This window comes from Zosterops lateralis (assembly GCF_965231275.1).
Source record: "Zosterops lateralis genome assembly, chromosome: 30".
Classification (NCBI taxonomy): Eukaryota; Metazoa; Chordata; class Aves; order Passeriformes; family Zosteropidae; genus Zosterops; species Zosterops lateralis.
The window spans coordinates 5,078,207-5,101,448 of NC_139790.1; the positions used below are offsets into that span (position 1 = coordinate 5,078,207).

The 23,242-nt window shown below is 56.2% G+C and overlaps 2 protein-coding genes across 3 annotated transcripts in view; one reads left to right on the forward strand and one right to left on the reverse strand.

Annotated features, from left to right (window-relative positions):
• Positions 1–41: 41 nt before the first annotated feature.
• On the reverse strand, positions 42–23,021 carry KANSL3 (KAT8 regulatory NSL complex subunit 3; the record flags this gene model as incomplete). 2 transcript variants are annotated; one of them, XM_083880470.1, is made up of 21 exons in its annotated part: positions 2,145–2,272; positions 4,144–4,268; positions 5,008–5,227; positions 7,000–7,112; positions 7,826–7,974; positions 8,909–8,981; positions 10,830–11,015; positions 13,622–13,699; positions 14,901–15,054; positions 15,466–15,666; positions 16,116–16,179; positions 16,620–16,777; positions 17,392–17,466; positions 18,285–18,356; positions 18,480–18,581; positions 19,356–19,472; positions 20,022–20,153; positions 20,289–20,474; positions 21,130–21,220; positions 21,718–21,888; positions 22,783–23,021. In XM_083880470.1, the coding sequence occupies 21 exons, from the start codon at positions 23,019–23,021 to the stop codon at positions 2,270–2,272; spliced, it is 2,709 nt and encodes a 902-aa protein (XP_083736596.1). In that variant the 3' UTR covers positions 2,145–2,269. The 2 variants fall into 2 exon arrangements, with proteins under 2 accessions (XP_083736595.1, XP_083736596.1); XM_083880469.1 differs by lacking the exons at positions 5,008–5,227; positions 7,000–7,112; positions 7,826–7,974 and having other exon boundaries at positions 42–2,272.
• FER1L5 (fer-1 like family member 5) overlaps positions 23,020–23,242 on the forward strand; it is a gene marked incomplete at both ends in the record, with an annotated part of 51,406 nt that continues 51,183 nt past the window's right edge. The window contains one exon of the mRNA XM_083880425.1: positions 23,020–23,209. Within this exon, the coding sequence (XP_083736551.1) occupies positions 23,020–23,209 (190 nt within the window). The remainder of the gene's footprint in view (positions 23,210–23,242) is intronic.

The following is a 23,242-nucleotide window of genomic DNA, read 5'->3' on the forward strand; positions in this document are numbered from 1 at the left end:
CGGGACAGGCCGGGTGACAAGCCGGTGACAGGGAGGGGACAATCCGGGCCGGGCCGTTTTTATTCCTGATCTCGGAGCTGTTTGTACCCGACGCCGTTGTGGCAGTGGCTCCGCTGCCGGCACCCCACGGTTCTCTATATTTTCTATATATCTGCACACAAATCTATAAAAATGGGAGCAAAAGCAGTGCTGCAGGTTTCTGTTCGTGCCGGGAGCAGTCGGGGGATGGCTGTTCTCATCCTGCCGTGCCCTAGGTCCCCACACCCAAATTTGGGGTTGGCATCGCCTCCATCCCAGGCTCTGGTGGTTTTCAGGAGCCTGGAAAGGGGAATAAACAGGGGAACAAATCTGCCTGGCTGGTCCCCACCTGGCAGAGTTTGGGGTGTCCATGATTTCTGGGATCAGGGCAGGGTTTGGGGAGATCCCTTCCCTAAACACGGAGCTGCAGGGCTGAGAACTCATCCCGTGGGGAAGGAAGGAGGAGCTTTTCCATGTCAGTGTTGGGGGAATTGCAACAATTCCACGGAACAGCAGCAGTGTGTCCAAGTGGGAACCAGCCCAGCAACAGCTCCAGGTGATTTCTGCCTCCAGGTGTGCTTTGATTCCAACAGCTCCACTGGAGCTGCTCAGGTGATCCCAAGGCTCTGTGGGAGCTCCAGGCCTTGCTGTCCCCATGGCAGCTGCTCCCACCCGCAGGGACAGCAGGAAGGGCAGAGGGACAGTGGCTCTTCCTTGTCCCCAGGATTGTGACAGCTCTGGGGGCAGCAGGAGCTGTCAATCAGCACAGAAGGACCACCTGTAAAGGCCAAGTTTGAGGACAGAAGTTGGGAACAACCGGCCCCAGGCAGTGCTGGTCACTCCGGGGTGTTGGAGACTCAAAGCACTCCTGGATCCTCCACAGGATCAGTGGCACCCCAAGGGCTCCCCTGCCCATAGGAGGCAGCCACAGGACTCCAGCTGCCCCACCAGCAGCTTCCATCACACCCTGGGAGCGAGGCCACCGGAGATGCCACAGCCCAAGGAGGTCCCAGCCTCTCTGCAGCAGCAAAACTCCAAGTTCAGGCTGGAAAAGGAGAATTGGGGTGCTGGGAAGCACAGCCGAGCCTCACTGGGAGCAGACACGGCCCTGTGGGATGCTGGAGCAGATCCCGAGCTCATCCTGGCTGTTGTCACTTCCAGCTCCAAGAGGAGGTTCTGTGGTTGGTGGGACCCCAGCAGGAGCTCCTCGGGTTTGAGGTGACCCCACACCACAGCCCTCCCTGCAGGGAACTGTGCTGGGCTGAGCCCAGAGTGCCGGTAAAGCAAAATGTCCTGTTTTCAGCCCAGAACTGCAGGGAAAAGGGGAAAGGTTCTGCAGGGCTGGGGATGCTGGCCAAGCTCAGCATCCTCCAAAGTCCTCCTGGTCACCAGCTGGTGTGGGACATGTGACAGAGGCAGAGGGACAGTCCCAGAAAGGAGTCCCAGAAACCTTGGCCAGAGGAGGGAACCCACATGGAGAAGAAATTGAGGGGGGAATCCTCGGGGTCTGCAGATTCCCCGAGGGACAGCTCCAATCTCTGCTCTGTGTGACAGGGACAGGACCCAGGGAATGGCTGGAGCTGTGCCAGGGCAGAGGCAGGCTGGATTTTGGGAAAGGCTCTTCCCCAGAGGGAGCTGGGCACTGCCCAGGGAATGGGCACGGCCCTGAGGCTGCCGGAGCTCCAGGAGTGTTTGGATTTTGGGGTGTCTGTGCAGGGCCTGCGGCTGGATTGATGATCCCTGTGGGTCCCTTCCCACTCAGGAGATTCCAGGATTCTCTGATTATTTCAGGGAGGTGCCCAGTCTGGATCCTTCCCTGGATCCTTCCCTGCATCCCTCCAATGCTCCCAAAATCCACCCTCAACAAAAGCCACCCCTGGAGTGGCCACGGCCACAAACTCAGTCCAAAAGCACAACAAATAAATAAATTAAAAAAAAAAATTAAAAAAGGAAGTTTTTATTAAACATCAACAAACCCAGAAAAACACCCCCCCTTTCCCACCTTCCTGTACCCACCCCCAGGAATGTGGGGGTCCCCAAAACCCCCAGGACAGTGTGGCTGCTACTGGCCAGCCCCACCTCGTCCCTGCAGTGTCCCCACAGCATCCCAGGGCCCCTCTCTGGGGTCAGGATGAGCATCCTGGAGGAGCCTTGCAGGACAGGCGCCACCTTGGGGTGCCCAGGCTGGCACAGGAGGCTCCAGGGGCAGGCACAGCCTCACCAATCCCACACCACAGGGGCTCCAGGGTGGTCACTGTGGAGAAGGGGACAGGGTCGGTGCTCTGGAGATGTGGCGGTGCCATCCGGCTGCAAAACTTCCACCCTGAGCCCAGTTCGTTTCCCAGAGAGAGACCCCAACACCAACCCGGGTGCTGGCACAGCCCAGGTTGGGAAACCACAGCTCCAAAACCAGCACAGCTCCAAAACCAGCCCACCCAGATCCCCTGGGAAGCATCTCCCTGCTCAGATCCCCCAGGAAGTTCCTCTCTCCCTGCACTGCCCGGGTTTCTGCCCCTACAGGTGCCTCCTTGGGGCAGAATGCTGTGGGGTTCCTGCCCAACCAGGCCTCTCAGGGTAGCCCTGAGGCTCCTGAAGTGTCCCAGGCCAGGCTGGACAGGGCTTGGAGCACCCTGGGACAGGGGAAGGTGTTCCTGCCCCTGGTGGGACTGGATGGGCTTCCCCGTACCTTCCACCCAAGGCCTTCCAGGCTCCCGTGACCTTCACCAGTGAGGACAGGGCCCCCACAGCTCAGAACTGCCCTGAATGGACAGGCTGTGACTAAAACCTGTGTCCCTCAGAGTGCAGAGGTGGAGACTTCAGGAAGGGAAAGGAATTCCTGCCTCCAAGAGCTGGACTCTGAGCTCTTCTCACACCATCCTCACCCAAAACTCAGCCCCAGCCCCAGGCCTTGCTGTGAGAACCTCCACAGGACACAGAGGTGTGGCTGTCCCACACTGGAAGGGACACCCCACAAGGTTCAACCCCCCCTGGAGCAGTTTTGGGAAAAGACAAACCCATTTTCCTGATTCTCACCTCCCAGCCACACAAACTCTCAGGTTTCCCCTCACCCTGGCATCAAACCCCGGGGAGATTCCTCGTGTGATGCCCACAGGGGAAGGAAAGGGAAGTGCCCACCCCAACGCACAGCTCAGCCCCAAATTTAAATCCCAGCTCCCTGCACAGGCCCAGCAGAGCCCTCAGCTGGAATTCGAGAGGGAATCTCAGCTCTGGATGCTGCTGAGCACAGCAGGGCCGAAGCCCTTGGGGAATGAGTGTTTTGGTTCCAGGAAGCCCAGGGGTTACGTAACCCTGCTGATGTCAGGGCTATAATTAGCAACAAAAGCAGCAGCTCCCCCATTTCCTGTCAGCACAGCTTTCAGTTTGCTTTTGGAGCAGCACTGGCACGATCAAAGCCCTGCCTTGAACACACAAGCTCAGTGTTGGAACGGAAAGTCAGGATCCATATCCAGCTCCACCTGGAAAAATTAACCCATTCCTGGAGCACTATGCCCAGTTCCATCCTTTCCCCCTGGGTGTTCAGAGGGTTTAAAGGTGACAGGGACACAAAGGGCAGCACAGCAGCTCTGAGGGGGATTGAAAAACACCAAAGCCACCTCTGACACAGAATTTCAGACCTACACAAGTGACTGTTCCCAGCAATGTGACGGTCACCAGCTCAGGGTTCCAAGCTCTGCCTTAGCTCTGAGCTCAGTGACTGCAAGAAACTCAGGAGAGTCACGGGAAGAAGGATGTGGATGCTCCCAAATCCCAAGATTTAGCCTGGAAACCCCTGGCAACAATGGATGCAGTGTCAGGTCTGAGGCAGCATCAGACGAATCAGCCTGGGACAGTGGGATGTGTCCCTGCCATGGGTGGGATTTAAGGTCCCTTTCAGCCCAAACCATTCCATGATTCCACAGGACCAGGGACAATCAGACCATGACAACACCCTGGCTCCTGTCACCCCTCGTCAGCACCCAGCACAGCCCTCAGAGCCCAGAGATGATGGAACAAGAACCACCTCAGACCCCAGAGATGGAATAGGACCCCAGCACAGGCACACCTGGGAGCAGCCCAGGTGAGCAGCCACAGCCCCATTCCCCAAGGACAGGAATTCTCCCTTACCTGAGGGCCCTGAGGCTGCTCCTCCAGCTGGGGCTGTGCTGTCCCCAGCCCTGCCTGGCTCAGGCTGCCCATGCGGCCAGGCTGTCCCCGCAGTGTCACAGTGATGGTGGTCGGGGCCTTCAGGCCTGCAGAGCACACAGAAAACATCCCTGAGACATGCTATAAATACATATTATATGATTGGTTTTTCACAAATATTAAAATAAATACTATATGTGTTATGTTAGAAAGTTATGCTGTATTAATATAGATTTTTTTAATAATAGTGTGATAAATATTTTTAGGCTACAGCATAATATTAAAATAGAAACTTTGTGATGTTAAATGTTTTTTAGTAACATCTGAACCAGCTCAAGAAATGGGAAAGACAATTAAGAAATTCCTCACATCATCCTGTCTGGGTAAAGATAATAGCAAGGACACCAAAGACTCCAAGAGGAAGAATTTATTGCCTTTGTTATCAAATAATTTGGGACTTTGTGGAGCCACAAGAAGATTTATTTTCAAGAAAGAATGGTGGGGGAGAAAAGCTGCAATTAGGCAGAAACACCTAAAGTCAAAAGGAATGTTTAAATCATGTATGAAATTTTTGAATACAGTTTTTAAAGGAAAGATCCTTTGTTAGCAAGCTATGCCTTGGAGTGGAAACACCAAGCACCCATAACTTTTGCTTTATGTCTCTCATTGTCTTATTTTTATTATTAAACTTGTAAAATTTTAACAAAAGTGAACCTTTTTTTTTTTTTTTACAGACACCGGGGATGGTGGAGGCTGCCTCCAGAGCCCCTGGGAGAGGCTGCTGGGGAAGCAGCAGTCCAGAGCAGGAGGAGCTTTAGGAAGGCTCCAGGCCGTTCCCGAGCTCACCTGCAGCCTGGTTGGAGATGTGTGCCAGCCCCGGGAGGCTGCTGGCCAGCTTGGCCAGGCCCCCGTTGGTCAGCAGCTGGTGGATGGCCGTGGGTTTGCCGGCGGCAGAGGCGCCCAGGGCCAGCGAGGTGGGCACGGGGATGGTGCGGACGATGGCGCCCATGTCCGTGCTGAGCGTGGCCAGGCTCTGCAGCGCCGCCGGCGCCTTCACGGCCGAGCCCTGCGGGGACAGACACACAGACACAGCCTGAGCTCCTGCGGGGACGGGGGAGGCTGGCACGGCCTCTCCCCTCTCCAGCAGAGCCTTGTGAGATTCCACATTTCTCCCTGGCCACGGGCAGGGCTGAATCTCCTTGGTGGGTTTGTCCCCTGCACATCTCACTTCAGCCCGAAACTCTGTGGGACTGTTATAAATGGATATTATAAAGTTGGCTTTTGCCAAATATTAAGATGAATACTATATGTATAATAACTTTGGTGTAAAAATAACAACCATGACAATGTCCTGGCTCCTGTCAGCCCCCCCTCAGCACCCAGAGATGGAACAGGAACCACCTTCCAGTCCAGAGATGGAATCTCCTCGGTGGATTTGTCCCCTGCACACCTCACTTCAGCCTGAAACTCTGAGTGGGACTCTTATAAATGTATATTATAAAGTTGGCTTTGGCAAATATTAAGATGAATGCTATATGTATAATAACCCTGCTGTAAAAATACAGGTTTTATTTCTACTATTAGCATAACTTAAACAGCAGTAAGATAGTTGATATGTAATTATGCTTGCAATTGAATGGCCTGTTTAGTTAGAATAACATCCAGGGAGCACATGATAAAAACCCTGCTGCTGACAGGCCAACTATCAACACCTCTCTGTAAAAAATAAAGACCAAAGCCCAAACTAAAAGTAACAATAAAAACACAGCCAAGAAACACCCACGCTCTAAAAAAGCAAACCCAGAGGCCATGCTAAACAGTTCCTAAAATATAAAAACTAGCTTGTGAAAAAGTTTGAATATACATGATAATTTATGAATATGCAACATACTGATGCAATAAAAGAAGTATTTAAAGAATGCCTCTGAAATAGCAGGCTCTGCTCTTGGCTGAATGCCAACTCACCCAGCCATCAATCCTTTGCTTAATTTTCTGTCTCCTAGTTAACTTATTTTTTTTATTAAACCTATTTTTTAAACTTACCAAAAAAATAAACCTTGTTTTTCACAGGGACAAAGTGACATCCCTGTGGGCACCTCACACTGAAGGGCTGCCTGGGAGGTCCCAGGCATGGCTTTTCCCAGGATGTCACAGTGAACCATCCCTGATCCCTCTCAATCTGTTCTCCAGCTCAACAGTTTGGGGGTGGCTGTGACGCCTTAGGTTTTATCTTTCATGTATTTCAGATTCTGTGCTGCCCAGAATGGTGGTGCCCAGCTGTGGTGCAGTTCTGGGGCCTCACATTCAGTGTCACTCAGCTCTTCACAGAGCAGGGAGACAAAACAAATCCTTTTCCTGCTGCACACCAAGGACAACTTTCAGGCCCAAAAGCACGAACAAGGGTGGGCTGGAGGGAGGAACAAGAAGGATGGGACCTCACAACCTGGAGCTGTAATTGGACAATTAAACCCCAATATGCAAATGGACCAAAACTTACAAAAGTGTGAGACCTCATGACCGTTTGTCCATTTTGTGACCATTTTGGGTCCATTTTGGGTCCACCTTGGGTGTAGCCCTGGCCAGCCTCTTGTCCTGCCCAAGGTGTGTCCATAAAGACCTTTCAATATATCTGTACTCTATTCTCCAGCTCTGTCTGGTCTTTTCCCAAAGCATCAGCTGCACAGAAACAGCTTCTCCCAGACTCTTTCCCAGGCCTCAGGAACACTGAGAGCCCATCCCTCATCTCCTCTGCTCTAGAGAGCCTATCCAGGCTCCCTGTGCCTCCCCAAACTCCCTCTCCCACCCAGCTGCCCCGTGGGGTCCCCAGAGGCTGTTCACCTGCCCAGGTGAGGCGGCAGCAGCGGCGCTGGCAGGGAGGCTGGAGGCCTTGGTGCCCATGTCCTGCAGGCTGAAGCTCAGCCCCTGGAGCAGGCTGCTGGCAGAGGCTGCCCCTGACAACACAGACAAGAACAAAGTCAGGCTGGGAGGATCTACCTGCACCAAATTCTGGGGCTGTCCCAGGGCTGTGGAGCTGCTCTTCAATGAGCAGCACCCTGAGGTCACTGGGGATCTTCCCACAGTTTTATGGGATCATGAAATATCCTGAGTGGAAAGGGACCCACTGGGATCATCCAATCCAGCCCCTGGCCCTGCACAGACACCCCAAATTCCCACCCTGGGAGTCCTGCACAGACACCCCAAATTCCCACCCTGGGCAGTCCTGCACAGACACCCCAAATTCCACCCTGGGAGCCCTGCACAGACACCCCAAATTCCCACCCTGGGCAGTCCTGCAGAGACACCCCAAATTCCCCCGTCAGCCCTGGCAGTGCTGTCCAAAGGCTCCTGGAGCTCCGGCAGCCTTGGGCTGTGCCCATTCCCTGGGCAGTGCCCAGCACCCTCTGGGGGAAGAACCTTTCCCTAAACCCACCCCGAATCTCCCTGGCACAGCTCCATTTCCCTGCTGCAGCCACAGAGGATGACTGTGGGAACACAGGAGCTTTTGGTGTTTTGACACCTCCCTACACATGAAAGCCACAATTCCCAGGTCCCCCCACAGCAAATCCCCCCAAACCCAGCTTAGCCAGGCTGGGGAAGGTGAGCAGAGGCTCCCCCAGACACTGTGACCCTGGCTGACCTTTCCCCTCGAGGGCAGGGCAGGTACCTGGCAGGGCAGGGGCCGGCTGGGTGGGCAGGCCGTGGCTGCTGCTGGCCACCAGCCGGCTCTGCAGGGCGTGGAAGGCGCTGGGGGCAGAGCTGCTGGGGATGCCGGGCTGAGCCGGGCTCAGCGAGGCCTCAGCGCCTGAGCTCAGCCTAAAGAGAAGGGAGAGAGGACAGTGAGGGCTGGAACTGCTCAGGGCAGGCAGGGACAGCTCTGGCAGGGAGCTGGCACTGCCCTGAGCAGCCTGGGCTGCAGGAGGAGGGAGCTGAGCTGCACAACCACAGCGAGGGAATCGCAGGATTGGGAAGGCTGGAAAAACCCTTGAAGATCATCAGTTCCAAAAGAAGTTTCCCTGTGTCCAGACCACTAAGAAATCCATGGATTTCCAGACTGGGAGAGAGCTTGGTGCCTGTGTACACCTCCCAGGGTCACCCTGCATAACAAAAACCCACTTTTAAATAAAAACCAGCTCTTCTCCCTCTATCCCAGATCCCAAAGTCCTGGGATGGTTTGGGTTGGAATGGGCCCAGAAGCCCATCCAGTGCCATCAGCAGGGACATCTCCCACTGTCCAGGTCACTTCACCACTCTGAGGGATCCAGGGGCAGCCATGGCTGCTCTGGGAATGGAAACAGTCAGAGCCCAGTTCCCCAAAGCTTGGATTAGGAAGGAAACAAGGTGTCAACATGAGATTTACTCCCCGACAGGAATCCCTGTGCACAGTTCAGGCCCTTCACAACCTGCTTTGAGGCTCCTTTCCCCTGTCCTTGCAATAAAAACGTTATTTTTACTGCAAAGGGGCCAGAGGGAAATGAAGGGAAGGCTCAACCATGGAATTTCTGCCAAGGCCAACACAAAGAGATGAACAAACCTGAGTTTGGGAAAACACACCAGACACAAGCACAGCCACACCACCTCCACTCCTGTCCCTCCCAGACTCCATTCCCAGCTGGCATGGAGTTTTCAGGAGCCCCAGAGTTTCTCCCACACCAGAAAATTCCAGTGGGGAGCAAAACACCAGAAAGCTCCACATGCATGGATCACCCTGCCAGAAAGAGGCCCCCAAAATTCCCAAATTCCCACTCACTTGGGGGTAGAGAGCAGCCCTGAGAACTCCTTGGTGCTGGACTGGCTGAGAGGCAGCGGCTTCCCGGAGACAACTGCAAAACAGAAAGGAGAATTCTCAGTTCCTGTTCCCCACAAATCCTCTGGGATTCCTCAGGGATCCCCCTCTCTGCAGGTACCCACAGGGGCTCCTCCAGCTCCCAGAGCATCTTCTCTAGGAATCCTAGCCCGAGGCACCACGCTGGAGACCGGGAGGAGCAAAATCCAGTTAAAACACTCGTGGAATTACGGCAGCCAGGACGGAAGGAAAATCCCAAAATCTTTCTGTAAGGAATCTCAGACTCTTGCCACCAAATGCAATCTCTCTCCTAAAGGTTCTCTCCACTAATCCCCCGTTCCATCCCTGCCTCGATGAATTGCTGGGATATGGGTGATTTTGTAAGGATTCTTAGTTAAAGACACTTTACAAAATACACAGGGATGCAACAAGTCACGGAATTTGTTTATTGCAGCACTGAGGGATACAACTGCATTCCTTCCTCGTGCATTCCTCCTGCTCACACCCGGCAAAGAACAAGGCAATTCTCGTTTGGGTTCATGTTTACTTCTGCAATTCATTTCCTTTCTGTGAAAAGAAGTAAAGTTCGGAAAATTAAAAAAAAAAGAAAAGAAAAACAAAAAGAGAAAAGATTCCGGAAACCAGAGGTTTTCAAAGCTGCCAGAAGATCAAGTGAAATCTTCCAGAAGGATGTGGATTTGTGTTTTGTCACAGCTCAGAGCTGCTGAACTGTCAGAGGTGCTTGGAAAGGAGCAGAGTTATTTCCAAGCTTTGAAAACCTTGGATTTCCGAGCAGAACGGTGCCGCTGACCTTGGATTCCATAAATCCCACAAGCAGGGAAGCTCTGTAGAACTGGGGCTCTGAAAGGTGCTGAGTCCTGAGGGACACAGGGGCCAGCAGCCACAGCTTCTGGCCTCTCTTGTGAAGGCTCAAGGTAAGAAGATGGAGCCCATCACCTCCTCTTGGGCATTTTCTGGGATGTAGAGGCAGGATGGGAGCTGGGATTTGCTCGAGTGTCAATCCCAGCTGTGCCATGCCAGGTTCCAGGGGGATCAGCAGAGTGGGCAGCTCTGCTGGGTGGGGGATTTGGAGCCCACAAAAACTCTTCCAGAGGGAGAAACTTTGCCAAGACCCCCTCGAGCAGCAGTGGGTTGCAGGGGGGAAGAACGCGGAGCACGGGGTCCAGCAGGACCAGCAGCACAAGCACCCTGTTTCCAGCAGCACCAGCATCCTACTCCCAGCATCAGCATCCTGCTCCCAGCATTAGCATCCTGCTCCCACCAGCACCCTATTCCCAGGACCTTGTCCCCAGCAGCACCAGCATCCTACTCTCAGCATCAGCATCCTGCTCCCAGCATTAGCATCTTGCTCCCACCAGCATCCTATTCCCAGGACCTTGTCCCTAGCAGCACCAGCATCCTACTCCCAGCAGGACCAACACCCTGCTCCCAGCAGCACTGGCATCCTGCACCCAGTAGGACCAACATCCATCCTGCTCCCAGGAGCACCACCATCCTGCTCTCAGCACTCTGCCCCAGCAGCAGCAGCACCCTGTTCCCAGCAGCACCAACATCCACCCTGCTCCCAGCAGCACCAGCACCCTGTTTCCAGCAGCAGCTCCAGGCCTCGAGGGAGGTGCACGACCAGAGGGAGGTGCAGGATCCTCCTCCCAAGCCGCAGCTGTTTTGCAGGATTATGAAATTCCAAGCACAATGGAAAACAGGCTCTTGCCAAGCCTGCCCCCCAGCCACTCACACCTGGAGTCTCCACCGCTTCCCTGCAGCTGAATCCTCCACAAATGAGGGAATCAGTGATCACAAACCACCACAGGTCCCTCCCCGCCCAGGCACAGTCGGGCCCCAGGCATCTGCAGCCACAACTCACTTTCTGCCTGCGTGCTGTGGGCTGCTCCGGGGCCTGCGCTCTCTCCGTGGGAGACAATGGTCACCTTGATTTTGGCTCGTTTGGAGGCTTTGGTGCACGGGATTGGGCTGGGGCTCTGCTGCCTCTTCAGCTGCACTCGCACATCATCTCTGTCAGCCCCTTCCGAGTGCTCTGAGGACACTGGAACTGGGGGACACAGAAGGAGCTGTTTGAGCACCCAGGAAGGGAACATGCCCATGCACACACAGCTGCCTCCGTGCCAGCCTGCCCAGCTGCCATGCACAGAACCCTGCTGAGCCCTGCCTGTCCTACACTGACACCTCACAGCTGCCTCAGCTGCTCCCAGGACACAGCATGAGACTCGAGGCCGTTTCTCTTGTGGTCTGGGAGAAAAGAGTGACTCCTTCTCACTGCAGCCTTCCTTCAGGGAGTTGTAGAGAGTGAAAAAGTTCCCCCTCAGCCTCCTGTCCTCTGGGCTAAACACCCCCAGCCCCCTCAGCTGCGCCTCCTCACACCTGTGCTCCAGACCCTTCCCCAGCTCCATTTCCCTTCTCTGAACACACTCCAGCCCCTCAATGTCTTTCTGACAGTGGCAGGGCTGCCCAGGCTCTGCAGCAGCTACAGGCAGTGATGCCACAACTCCACAGGGACATTTTCATCCCAAAATCCTGGCATCAGGCCCCTGCAGCAGCCCTGAGTGCCAGGTGAGGGGACAAGGCTTGCAGGCACAGAGGATCAGAGCTGAGCCCAGCTGCTGCTCCAGCACGGCCAGAGGATCCCCCAGCAGCCCCTCCAGAAGCTGAGCAGGGGCTGAGAGGCACCAAGTGAAGTAGAGGAGGTACTGCAGCAAAGCCAAGCCCCAAACACCCCACACTGCAAGGGACTGAGGCAGAAACCCCACAGGCTGAGAGCTCTCCTTCACAGCAGTGTTTTCTTGACCTGTCACACCCTGCCCGAAGCACAGGCTCCCCAAGGCCAGGGCCATCCCAAAACGCACAGAGGATCCACCAGCACAGCCCAGGGACACGAGCTGCCACATCCTGCCCATCCACACATCTGCCACCACTGGAGTACAGTGCCCTTGCCCCAGCCTGGAATGCTGAGAATTTAATTCCCTCCTTCCAGAAGGCCTTGGGCATCCCAGCCATGGATTCAACAGCCCGGAGGCCAAGATGTCCCTCCCTTCTTATTGCTGAACATGTGGATACAGATCAATGATATAAAATCAGTGCATCTGTACATATTTATATGCTATCACCTACACACCTTCAGCTGGGGGGCAGGACCTGACTGCAGCCAAACCCCCAAATCTCAGGCGACTCTGAGCATTTTGGGGCTACTCTGCTTCCCAGGGCAGTGCCAAGCTCGCTGTGCTGTCCCCTCCAGCCTGTTCCCTCATGCAGCATTCCCAACATGCATCCAAAGCATCCAGGAGCACCCTGCAGCCCCCACAGCACCAGCAGCCAAGCAGGACAGCAAGTGGCACATGCACAGGCACCGGGTGTCCCTCAAAGCACTGGCAGGCAGTGACCCAGCTGTGTCCCTCTGTGTCCCCTCCTGTGCTGCCTGTGCCAGGAAGGGCTGGCTGCCTGTTCCCATCCCATTCCCAAACCAAAGGCTTTACCCAGATCCTGTTTCACACCTGAGGCAGCCAAGGCAGCACTAATGAACCCAGAGTTCTTAATTATCCCTTGGTGCCTCGTGGCAGGCCAGACTGGGGCCAGGCTCTCCACACCCCAGTGTGTCCCTGCCCTGGTGGCATGGGGGGGCTCACAGGAGGCTCCAGGGAGCAAGGAAGGTTTAAACTAGGCTGGAGAGGAAAAGAAACCCTTGAAGCAGCAGCTTGGGCAGGGTCTGGCTCAGGAGTTGGTTCCAGAACATTCAGGGGGCTCAGGGGCAGCTCAGCCCTGGGGCCATCCCAAAGGAGAAGTGACACTGACAGCTCAAGTGACAACTGCAGCCTCCCAAAGCCTTGGGCTTCCACTTTCCTCCCTGTGCTGACCCCAGACCCACACAGGCACTGCCACTCAGGGTGGCAAATCACATCCTGGAACAGCCTGGACATCTCCGTGCATTCCTCAGGGCACAGCACACTCTGTCACCCCTGGGTGATCAGACTGTCACCGCTGTGTCCCCTGGGGCAGACAGTGTCCCTGTCCCAGTCCCATCGGTGCCCTCTGTCCCTGATCCATCAGTGCCTTCCCAAAGCCATCCCTGATCCATCAGAACCTTCCCAAGGCCATCCCTGATCCATCAGAACCATCCCTGATCCATCACCACTTTTCCAAGGCCATCCCTGATCCATCTCCACTTTCCCAAGGCCATCCTTGATCCATCAGAAACATCCCTGATCCATCTCCACTCTCCCAAGTCCATCCCTCTGTTCCTGACCTCTCTGTTTCCCAACCCCTCAGGCCAAGCCATGCTGCTGTGTGTCCACCCCTGGCTGTACCCCGTTGCTGTCCCAACGTGTCCCCAGGTTGGTCACAGTGGTGTCCACACTGCCAGCCCAGGAAAGGGTTAAACCCAGGCCCACCAAGCCCCAGTCCATGGGAGCAATCCCAACTCCAGTGTTTGTCCACTGGGAGCAGCTCAGCAGAGCCTGAGATCTCCCCTGGCAAGGAGGGCCCTGGGCCTGAGCTCCAGACAAAGCACAGGCAGCACAAAGCTGGGGACAAGGGGACACGCCAGGCCACAGCCCCAGAGCAGGGCAGGGAAGAGGATGATGGAGGAAGGCAGCAGAGGCAGAAAGGAGGAGACAGGGAGAGACAGAGGAGTGAGGAGATACTCACCAAAGAGACATGAGGAGGTGCCAGGAGGAAGAGCTTTCCTCACCAGCATGTTTTGTTTCAGAAAAGCAGCAAACTGAGCTGAAATGAATCAGAGAGAATTACAGAATCACAGCCCGGCTCTGCACGGGGACAGGGGCTCTGGGGACACCACTGTGACCCCTGGGGGGACCTTGGAGCAGGCAGAGCTCTGGACACCACTAATCCATCCACAGGAAACACGGCAAGGGGACATCCCGTCCTTGGCACAACTCCTGCCCAACAGAGAGCCCTCCCCAGGCACCAGGACAGCCCTGGGGGAGGAGAGCAGGGCTGGGCTGCACCAGGAGGCTGAGAGAGCTGGGAGATGGAAGCCAGCACTTCCCTGACAGCTCCAGCAGGATCACCACAGGATTCCCAGGAGAACCAGGCACCAGGAATCACCACAGTATTCCCAACCAGGGACCTGGAATCACCACAGCATTCCTGACAGAACCAGGGACCAGGAATCACCACAGTATTCCTGACAGAACCAGGAATCATCAGGACTCAGCTCCACTACAGAACCTCCTCCTGCATCCTCGGTGTCACCTGGGAACTGCCTCTCTCATCTACAGCAGCACAGGAATAATCCCTGAGCCAGGATGGCTGTACAGGGTCACTGCTGCAGGTGACACCCACCAGCCTGTCCAGGTCTGTCCTGAGCAGGGCAAGCAGAGAAGGGAGCATAGAGAACCATCCCCAGGTGCTGCTGGAATTTGCCAGGAGGGATCCTCAGCCACAAAAGCACTCCCTGAACCCCCAAAGTTCACCACCAGACTGAAGATTTTTAACCAGTGTCTATCAGAACACGAAACTCCACAGCTCCAGCTGCTTCCTTATCCACAGCGGGTTTTCCATAGGCCACTTGCTGCAGGATGGTTCTGTAATTCCCCAAATCCCACAATTTCCACTTCAGTTCAACAGCTCAACCATCTCCTCAGCACCTTCAGTGTCTCCCCGAGCAGCCATGAAGGAGACACCAGACCAGGGTGTCCCAAAAGGATCAGAGCATGGCCACAGGGGACTTGGATCAGCCAGAGAGAAAATCCTTCCCACTTCCAACAGCAGGAAGGTTCCACAAGCTGCAGAAACACCATTTCCGACCTAATTACAGTCCTCCAAGGGCTGAGCTGCGGAGAAAGCTGCCACGGGGAGCTCGGAATTCAAGACAGGGCTTGGAAGATAAAAACCTACACAGGTCCAGACAGAGAAAAACCCAAATTCCGGCTGCTGGAAGGGTGGGGAAGCTGCAGGGAATTACCTTGTGTCTGCTTGTGGGTCAAGACAGTGTCTGGCCTCGGCACCTGCCTCCTCTGCAGCTGCGTGGGGCCCACCTGGCTGGGCTTGGGCAGGGCCAGGGCGGCCACCTTGGTCTTGGGGCTGGACGTGGGGCTGCTGGACACACTGGACAGGTCCTGCAGGGACAGAGGAACACTCAGCCCATGTCTGCCTGAGGCAGCCCTGGCCCTGAGGGTTCATCTCCCTCACCATGAGAATCCTGGGGTTTTTAAAGCTGGAAAAGACCTTCAAGATCATCAAGCGCCATTGTCAGCAGCACGGTCACCGCTAAGCCCTGGCCCCCAGTGCCACATCCACCTGTATTTGAACACTCCCAGGGGTGGGGACTCCACCAGCCTGCTCCAAACCCTTACAACCCTTCTCACAAGATAATTTTTCCAAATCTCTCATCTTAACCTCCTCTGAGGCCCTATCACCCTGGGTATCCCTCTCACCTCCCTCCCACCACGGATTTTGGAGATTTTGGTGGCACAAAACCCTCTCTTTACACACCCCCAAGCTGGAATTACGCCGGGAAGAGATCCCACCTCAGAACCTGAGGGTGAGGCTGGCACTTTGGCTGCAGGGGAGGTGGGTCTGCTGCTCCTCTCAGGCAGCTCAAAGGACAGATCCCTCCTGCTGCAGTCACGGGGCTTCTTCTTCTTCTCAGCGTCCAAGTCGCGGGGCTCGGAGCCTGAGTGGTTTTCAGCCCGGGTCAGCACCCCCGTCAGGAAGTCTGCAATCTCATCCTGGGAATTTGGGGATAAACAGTGGGATTCAGGGCTGGGCACGTCTCTGAGCAGTGCATCTCCACAGCTTGAGGCAAGGAAATGGAGCATTCCCAAGGGGATACATGGGTGAGGCTCTGTGGGTTTGATATTTTGCAGAAAATCTCCAAAACCTCACAGAGAGGATGTGGATTTCCCAGTGAAGCTCACAAATCACTGATTTAGGACATGTGGGAAAAACACCACAATGGTTTCTCCCAAAATGCTGCTGTGTTCCCAGGCAGAAGTGTTGGGACACTCAGGAAAATGCTCCCTGGTTAAGGTGGACACCCAGGGATCTCACACCTCTCCTCCAAATCAAAAATCAGGAGATGATTCCCTCCAATCCAACCCATCCCAGCTGCACCCCAGAACATGTCAGCACAGATTCTTTCCTTTTTGAGATGCAAAGGGAAGATCTCTGTGGTTACCTGGATGCACCTGTCCACCATGCTCTGGGTCAGGCCTTCTGACTTCTTTTTGGCTTTGCTTATCCTAGGGGAAAAAAGAACCGAAACAGGTGGAAATCCACACTTTTCCATGAGTACACTCCCATCATTCTTCACCTGATGAGGAAAAAGAGCCTTTTTGGGACTCCCTAAAGCATTTTGCAAAGCCAATCTGACATTTCAGAGCTCTGTCTTCACACCCAGTGTCAGGTTTAGGTTTCTTTCTTTCCTCTCCTTTACTGGTTTTCACTACTAGAGATTTCTGTGATGCTCCAAAATCTCCTCTGTGCTGCTGGCTCCAGCCCTAGCTCAGGCCCATTCCCATACGGGTTTTTCCTACAGTTATTCCCAACACAAACCAGTCTGGAGCATTTTCATGCAACTCCCACCTCATTCCAGCCCCAAATTTGGGGGCTGATGTCCCCAGCATGCTCAGACACTGCCCAGAATTCCCAGGAAGAGAGAACCCACCTGGCAGAGCCTCACCTGAGGTTGTCATCCGCCCCTCCCACCACCACCATGCTGTTATCCGCCCGGATCTTCTCCCGGAAATCCTCCATGGCCTCGACATTGCACTGCAGGGAGTTCTGCCCAATGACGAAGAGCACCGGGGTCTTCATCTCCAGGAGGGGATCATCCACATCCTGTGGGAGTAACGGGGGGCTGGGAAGGAGCTGCAATCCTGGGATGAGGCTGAGGGAGTTCCCAGGAGTGAGTCCCAATGGGATTTACTGAAGCCAGAGGGAAACCGCTTGAGGTGCTCCAGAAAACGAAGCAGAAAATGCCTTTCCAATGGAATTCCACTGCCCTTGGAATCAGCCAATTCCTAGAGTGACTGTGTCCATAGTCATTCCCTATCCAGTTACACACGGCTCAACAGGGAGAAATCTGGGCTCTGTGTAAATGACACAGGAAATGAGGAACGCAGGACTTGGATAACGAGGGATCCAGGGCATGGGTAATGAGGGACACAGGACATGGTTAACAAGGGACTTGGGCCCCCAGCAAGGAGTTCCAAAACCACCCCGTAGCAGAGATAAGCCAAGAGCACTCCTCACACCAGCTATGGCATCAGGAATCCCACCAGGGTTGCTACAGCCCCTCCTCTGAGAGCAACAGCTCCTCCAAACAACAACCCCACATATTCCCCCAAAAAATCAGCCAATTATCGCTGGACTTTCAAGAATGATTCCACAAAACAACCCAGGGAGGTTTAAAGACAAGCAGAGTTCTTTAAGTAGCTCCATCTGGTCCTTACCCCTCTGGGGCCATCCACAGTGAGCAATGGGAAGCCAAGGCACACGACAGCAGTGACATATTCCATCACAGAAACCTGGGCAGGGAGAGAGCAGTCAGCATTCCCAGAGCCCAGCAGTGACAAATTCCCTCATGGAACCCTGGGCAGGGAGAGAGCAGTCAGCACTCCCAGAGCCCAGCACATCCTGGGAATGGAGGCTGCTTTGCCAGGCTCCTGCCAGGCACAGAAGCGCACTAATAGCAACACCTTAATAGCAGCACCTTGGTGATTAACACAGTGATTAAAAAACATTAAATTACTCAAATTGCAAAAGGCTCCCGACCACAGAGGTCAAAGCCAGGCCCTGGAAGGGGCACAGGGACAAAGAGAACCCCAACAGTCACTGAAATCCAGCTCTGAGCTGAGGCGGCCAGGGTGGCTCCAGGAGAATCACAGAACCCTGGAACGGTTTGGGAAGGACCTTGGAGCCCATCCCACTCCTGCCATGGCAGAGACACCTTCCACTATCCCAGGGTGCTCCAAGCCCCATCCAGCCTGGCCTTGGACACTTCCCAGGGTGGAGCAGCCACAGCTCCTCTGGGAATTCCAGCCCAGCCAGGAACTCCTTCCCAATATCCCATCTATCCCTGCCCTGTGGCAGTGGAAAGCCATTCCCTGTGTCCTGTCCCTCCATCCCTTGTCCCCAGTCCCTCTCCAGCTCTCCTGGAGCCCCTTTAGGGCTCTGAGGTCTCCCTGAAGCCTTCCCTTCTCCAGGTGAACATTCCCAGCTCTCCCAGCCCAGCTCCAGAGGGCTCCAGCCCTGGAGCAGCTCTGTGGCCTCCTCTGGACCTGCTCTAACAGATCCACACCCTCCCTGTGCCTCCCCTGAGGACACAGAGGACTGGGGCACTCACATGACAGGCCACCAAGGCACCCGTGTTCCACCCAATCAGGATGATCTGCTTGTGTGAGAAGTGGTTGTGGATCTGTGGGACACAAAACAAAGCCATGGCTGGAGAGCTGGGACAGACACTGGGACAATGCCCAGGGTGGCACAGCAGCCCCAGGCACGGGGCAGGGAGCACAAGGGGACTGTCCTTGTCCCTCACCTCAGCCACCTTGCCCCTGACGGCGCCAATCATGTGCTCCAGGCACTGCAGCACCCCCACCCCGCTGCCGTTGTTCAGCAGGGACGTGGCGATGGGGATCACCTGTGGGGGAAAGGGGACATCAGGGACAGCCAGCAGGGCTGGGGACAGCACCAGGAACAACCAACACAGGGCTGAGGGCATCAGGGGCAGCCAGCAGGGCTGGGGACAACATTAGAAACAACCAGAAGGGCTAGGGACAGCTACAGAAGGGCTAGTGTCAGCAACAGCCAGAAGAGCTGGGGACAGCATCAGGAACAGCCAGCAGGGATGGGGACAACATCAGAAACAATGAGTAGGGATGAGGACAACGTCAGAAACAATCAACACACTGCAAAGGACATCAGGAATAACCAACACACTGCTGAGGATAATCAGCACAGGCTGAAGTCCAGGCCATGCATGAACTTGTGCTTTCTCTCCTTCTCTCCATAGAATTCTCTTCTAACTACAAAAACCAGAGGAGATGGAGAATTCCCCAGACTTTCAGTAGAACTAGCTTTGCTTCTGCCCTGCAGCAACCCCAGTCACTGGGAGGTGTGTGAGCAGCTCCACAGCCAGGCAGGAGCCTGAAGTGATCTTCAGTACCCCTCTTTCTACCAGAACCCTCATCAAACCTTAACCACAGCATCAGGAGACCCCAGACATATCAGATTTGGGCAACTCCATCCCCTGTGAAGTGCCTCCAGGTGGCAAGTGCCAGCCTCTGTTTTTGGCAGAGCCTGAGATTTTGGAGCAGGAAAGGTTTCAGAAAACAAAGGTGAACAGCCTAGCCCTGCCCTGCCCTGCTGTGAGGTCCTTCCCCCAGAGCAACCCCACAGCCCCAGCCCCACAGACCTTTCCCAGGCAGGAGAGCTGGGACTGCCAGAAGCGGTGCCGTCGGGACGTGGGGAACATGGAGTTAGCAGGGCCGGAGGAAGCGATGAGGATCAGGGGGGATCCAGGCAGTTTGCTCTGAAAAGGTCAACAGGAGTCATGTCAGGGACAACAGTTTTCCCAGGAAAGGACTCTCTGTCCCACAAGGAAGAGGGAAGGATCTTGAACAGCTCTTTAACTGATTGTTTTCCCAAGCCTAAGCTCCCTCAGGACACCTAGGAGAATTTCTCCAACAGAAGGGATTCTTCTTTCTAAGGGACAGCTCCAATCTCTGCTCCCTATGACAGGGACGGGACCCAGGGAATGGCCAGAGCTGTGCCAGAGCAGGGTCAGGCTGGATTTTGGGAAAGGTTCTTCACCCCAGAGGGCGCTGGGTACTGCCCAGGGAATGGGCACGACCCCGAGGCTGCTGGAGCTCCAGGAGCCTTTGGACAGCACTGCCAGGGCTGCCCAGGGTGGGAATCTGGGGTGTCTGTGCAGGGCCAGGGGTTGGATTGATGATCCTGGTGGGTCCCTTCCATTCATGGAGCAGGTCTAAAGCAGGGACAGAAGAGCCCAGGGAGAGGACAGAGAGGATGGGAAGACCAAAGCTGACACAGGACCCCCAGAACCCCCAAGGGCACTCACTGGTTTATTATGGGACAGGACACCCACTGCTGGGTCCCAGGGTCTCTTGAGCAGCAGGGACAGCGCCTCAGCCCCTGCTGCCCCTGTCTTGGCCGTGGAGGAGAGCAGCATCCTGTCGATCAGCGCAGGGATCTGCAAGCAGAGGCCAGGGGGCACTGAGAAAATGCCCCCAAAACACGGGATCACACTCCCAGCCTCTTCCCTCTGCCAGCTGTGCAAAGGGAGAATGTCCCCTGTGACAGCCAAGCCTCCCACTGCTTTTATCACCTTTCCTTTCAGGGTCTGCAGGGCGTCCAGGTAGGCAGCCAGCACGGGCAGGCTCAGGGTCTCCACCAGTGTGGTGTGCAGCCACTGGATGAGTTTGGTGTCCCAGTTGACGCTGGCCAGAGCCTGGCGCACCCTGCGGGCACATTTATCCACCGCAATCCTCCTCAGCACGGGCTCGTTACACGCCTGGAAACCAGGAAATTCCAAAGGAACAGCTCAGAGGAAGATTGAGCATGGCAGCGCAGCCCCATCCTCATGGACATGTCAGCGTGGGCTGTCCAAACACCTCTGAGGACAACACCTGTCCGAGCACTCCCAGCCTGGATTCCCATTCCCTGCCATTCCCAACCCATATTTCTCATTCCCTGCCATTCCCAGCCCACATTCCCTCTCCCCAGCATTTCCAGAAGGAGGCTGAGGGGAGTCCTCACAGCAATCCAAAATTTCCAAGCGGAAGCTCTGATCCCTGGTCTCTGTGACAGGGACAGGACCCACGGAATAGCTGAAGCTATGCCAGAGCAGGGTCAGGATGGGTTTGGGGAAAGGTTCTTCCCCCAGAGGGTGCTGGGCATGACCCCGAGGCTGCCAGAGCTCCAGGAGCCTTTGGACAGCACTGCCAGGGCTGCCCAGGGTGGGAATTTGGGGTGTCTGTGCAGGGCCAGGGGTTGCACTGACTATCCATGTGGGTGCTTCCAACTCAGGACATTCTATGATCCCACAAATATCATGGCTCAGAGCGCCCAGAGCTGCCTGCTCCTCAAGGCTACATGACCCAAGGGCCACAATTTCCATCCTGCCTGCCCCAGGGTGTGTGGGAAGGATGGATCCCAGCCCCTCTCACCCCCTCGTTGGCCAGGCGGGCCAGCCTGTCCGACTGCAGCGCTTTGTGGATCTTGTTGAACAGCTTGTTCTGGGCCATGGTCCAGCCCGTCCTGCAGGGACACACACAATGGTCACCCACAGAGTACCCAAACCATTCCTAGTTCCTTTGCTCTGGAATTGCCACCCCACCCGTTGACAAGCTCCTCCCAGCCCATATTCCCCGGCATTCCCATTCCCTGCCATTCCCAGTCCAGATTCCCACTCCCTGCTATTCCCAGCCTGGATTCCCATTCCCTGCCATTCCCACCTGTTGACATGCTCCTCCCAGCCCATATTCCCACTTCCTGGCAATCCCAGCCCTCCTGTTCCCACCTGTTGATGTGCTCCTCCCAGCCCATATTTCCATTCCCAGTCCATATTTCCAGCCCTGCATTCCCACCTGTTGACGTGTTGACGTGCTCCTCCCAGCCCACGTTCCCTCTTCCTGGCATTCCCAGCCCATATTTCCACCTGTTGACATGCTGCTCCCAGCCCATATACCCATGTCCCAGTGCACGTTCCCTCTCCCTGGCATTCCCAGCCTATATTCCCAGCCCTGCATTCCCACCTGTTGACGTGCTCCTCCCAGTCGTCGGGCGGCGGGGGCGCGTCGGCGTCGGTGCGGGCGAACATGACGTGCCGCTCGCACTCGTTCATCACGCTCCGCGCCTTCTGGTTGTCGTACAGCGGCACCGGCGTGGGCATCACCGTCTCCACGTCGATGGGGACATCGGCCTCCCTGCCACCCACACAGGTGTCACAGCCAGGACAGGGCACCCCAGGCTCTGCCCTGCTCGGAGATGGGAGGTTTGGGGGATCCAGGGGGTTTGGACTGCACTCCCAGGGGTGCGCAGGGTGGGACTGACCCAGGGACCTCGGTACTCCTGGGACATCAAACCAAGCACCTTGGACACCCCAAACTGAGACCTCCAGACCCTCAAACCAAGATCTCTGGACCCCTAAACTGATCTCCCTGAAGCCCCAAACCAAGCATCCTGGACCACTAAACCTAGAGCGCCAAAAATGAGACCCCTGGAGCCCCAAACCGAGGCTTCTGGAGCCCACAAATTATGGCCCCTGGACCTCCCTGGACCCCCTCAACCACGGCCCCTGGACACCCCAAACCAAACCCCCTGCACACCCCAAACCACGGCCCCTGGACACCCCAAACCATGGCCCCTGGACACCCCAAACCAAACCCCCTGCACACCCCAAACCCGGCCCCCGGACACCCCAAACCATGGCCCCTGAATCTCCTCCTGCCCCCCTCACCCATCAGGACTGCCCCAGGCCCTCAATGCCTCCAGTTTCCCCCTCACAACTCCCCCATTCAGCCTTATGACCACCCCCAGTCCCACAGGACCCCCCAACTCTTTCTATAGAGCTCCTCCGCACCCCTCAGGACCCCTGTAGTCCCCAGACGGCTCCCCCCAGCCCCACAGGACCCCTCATTTTCCTTCACAGCCCCTCAGCCTGACAGGATGCCCCCCAATTCCCCCCTCACAGCCCCTCAGCCCCACAAGATGCCCCTCAATTCCCCCCTCAGCCCCACAGGACCTCCTCCTTTCCCCTCAAAGCCCCATAGCCGCACAGGACCCCCCCCAGTTTCCCCCTCTGCCGCCCGGGCTCTCACGGGGCGCTGCCGAGGTGTCTCCGCGGGGTGAGGAAGAGGAGCCGGGCGGGCCGAGCGGCGCTGGCGTCGGGGTGTGCGCTCCAGGGCTTGGCGTAGCTGTGGTCGAGACACACCAGGTCCAGCTCTCGTTCGTGCGCCGACAGCTGCAGCAGCAGCGACGTGCCCATCCTGCGGGCCGACCACTGCAGCTCGCGCTCCCTGTCGCGATCGCGGTCGCGGTCCCCGGCGCGCTGCGACATGGCGGGAGCCCCGCCCCCTCTGCCCTGCCCTCAGAGCGCCTCCTGCCCCTCACCGCGCGTGCGCGGGGCGTGCTCCGGCCCCTCCCACCGCCCCTCACCGCGCGTGCGCGGGGCGCGCTCCGGCAGCGCCCGCCGACCCCCAGCGCGCGTGCGCGGGGCGCGCTCCCGCGGGGATGGGGAATGTGGCCGTGAGGATGGGGAGTGTCCCTGTGGAAGAGACC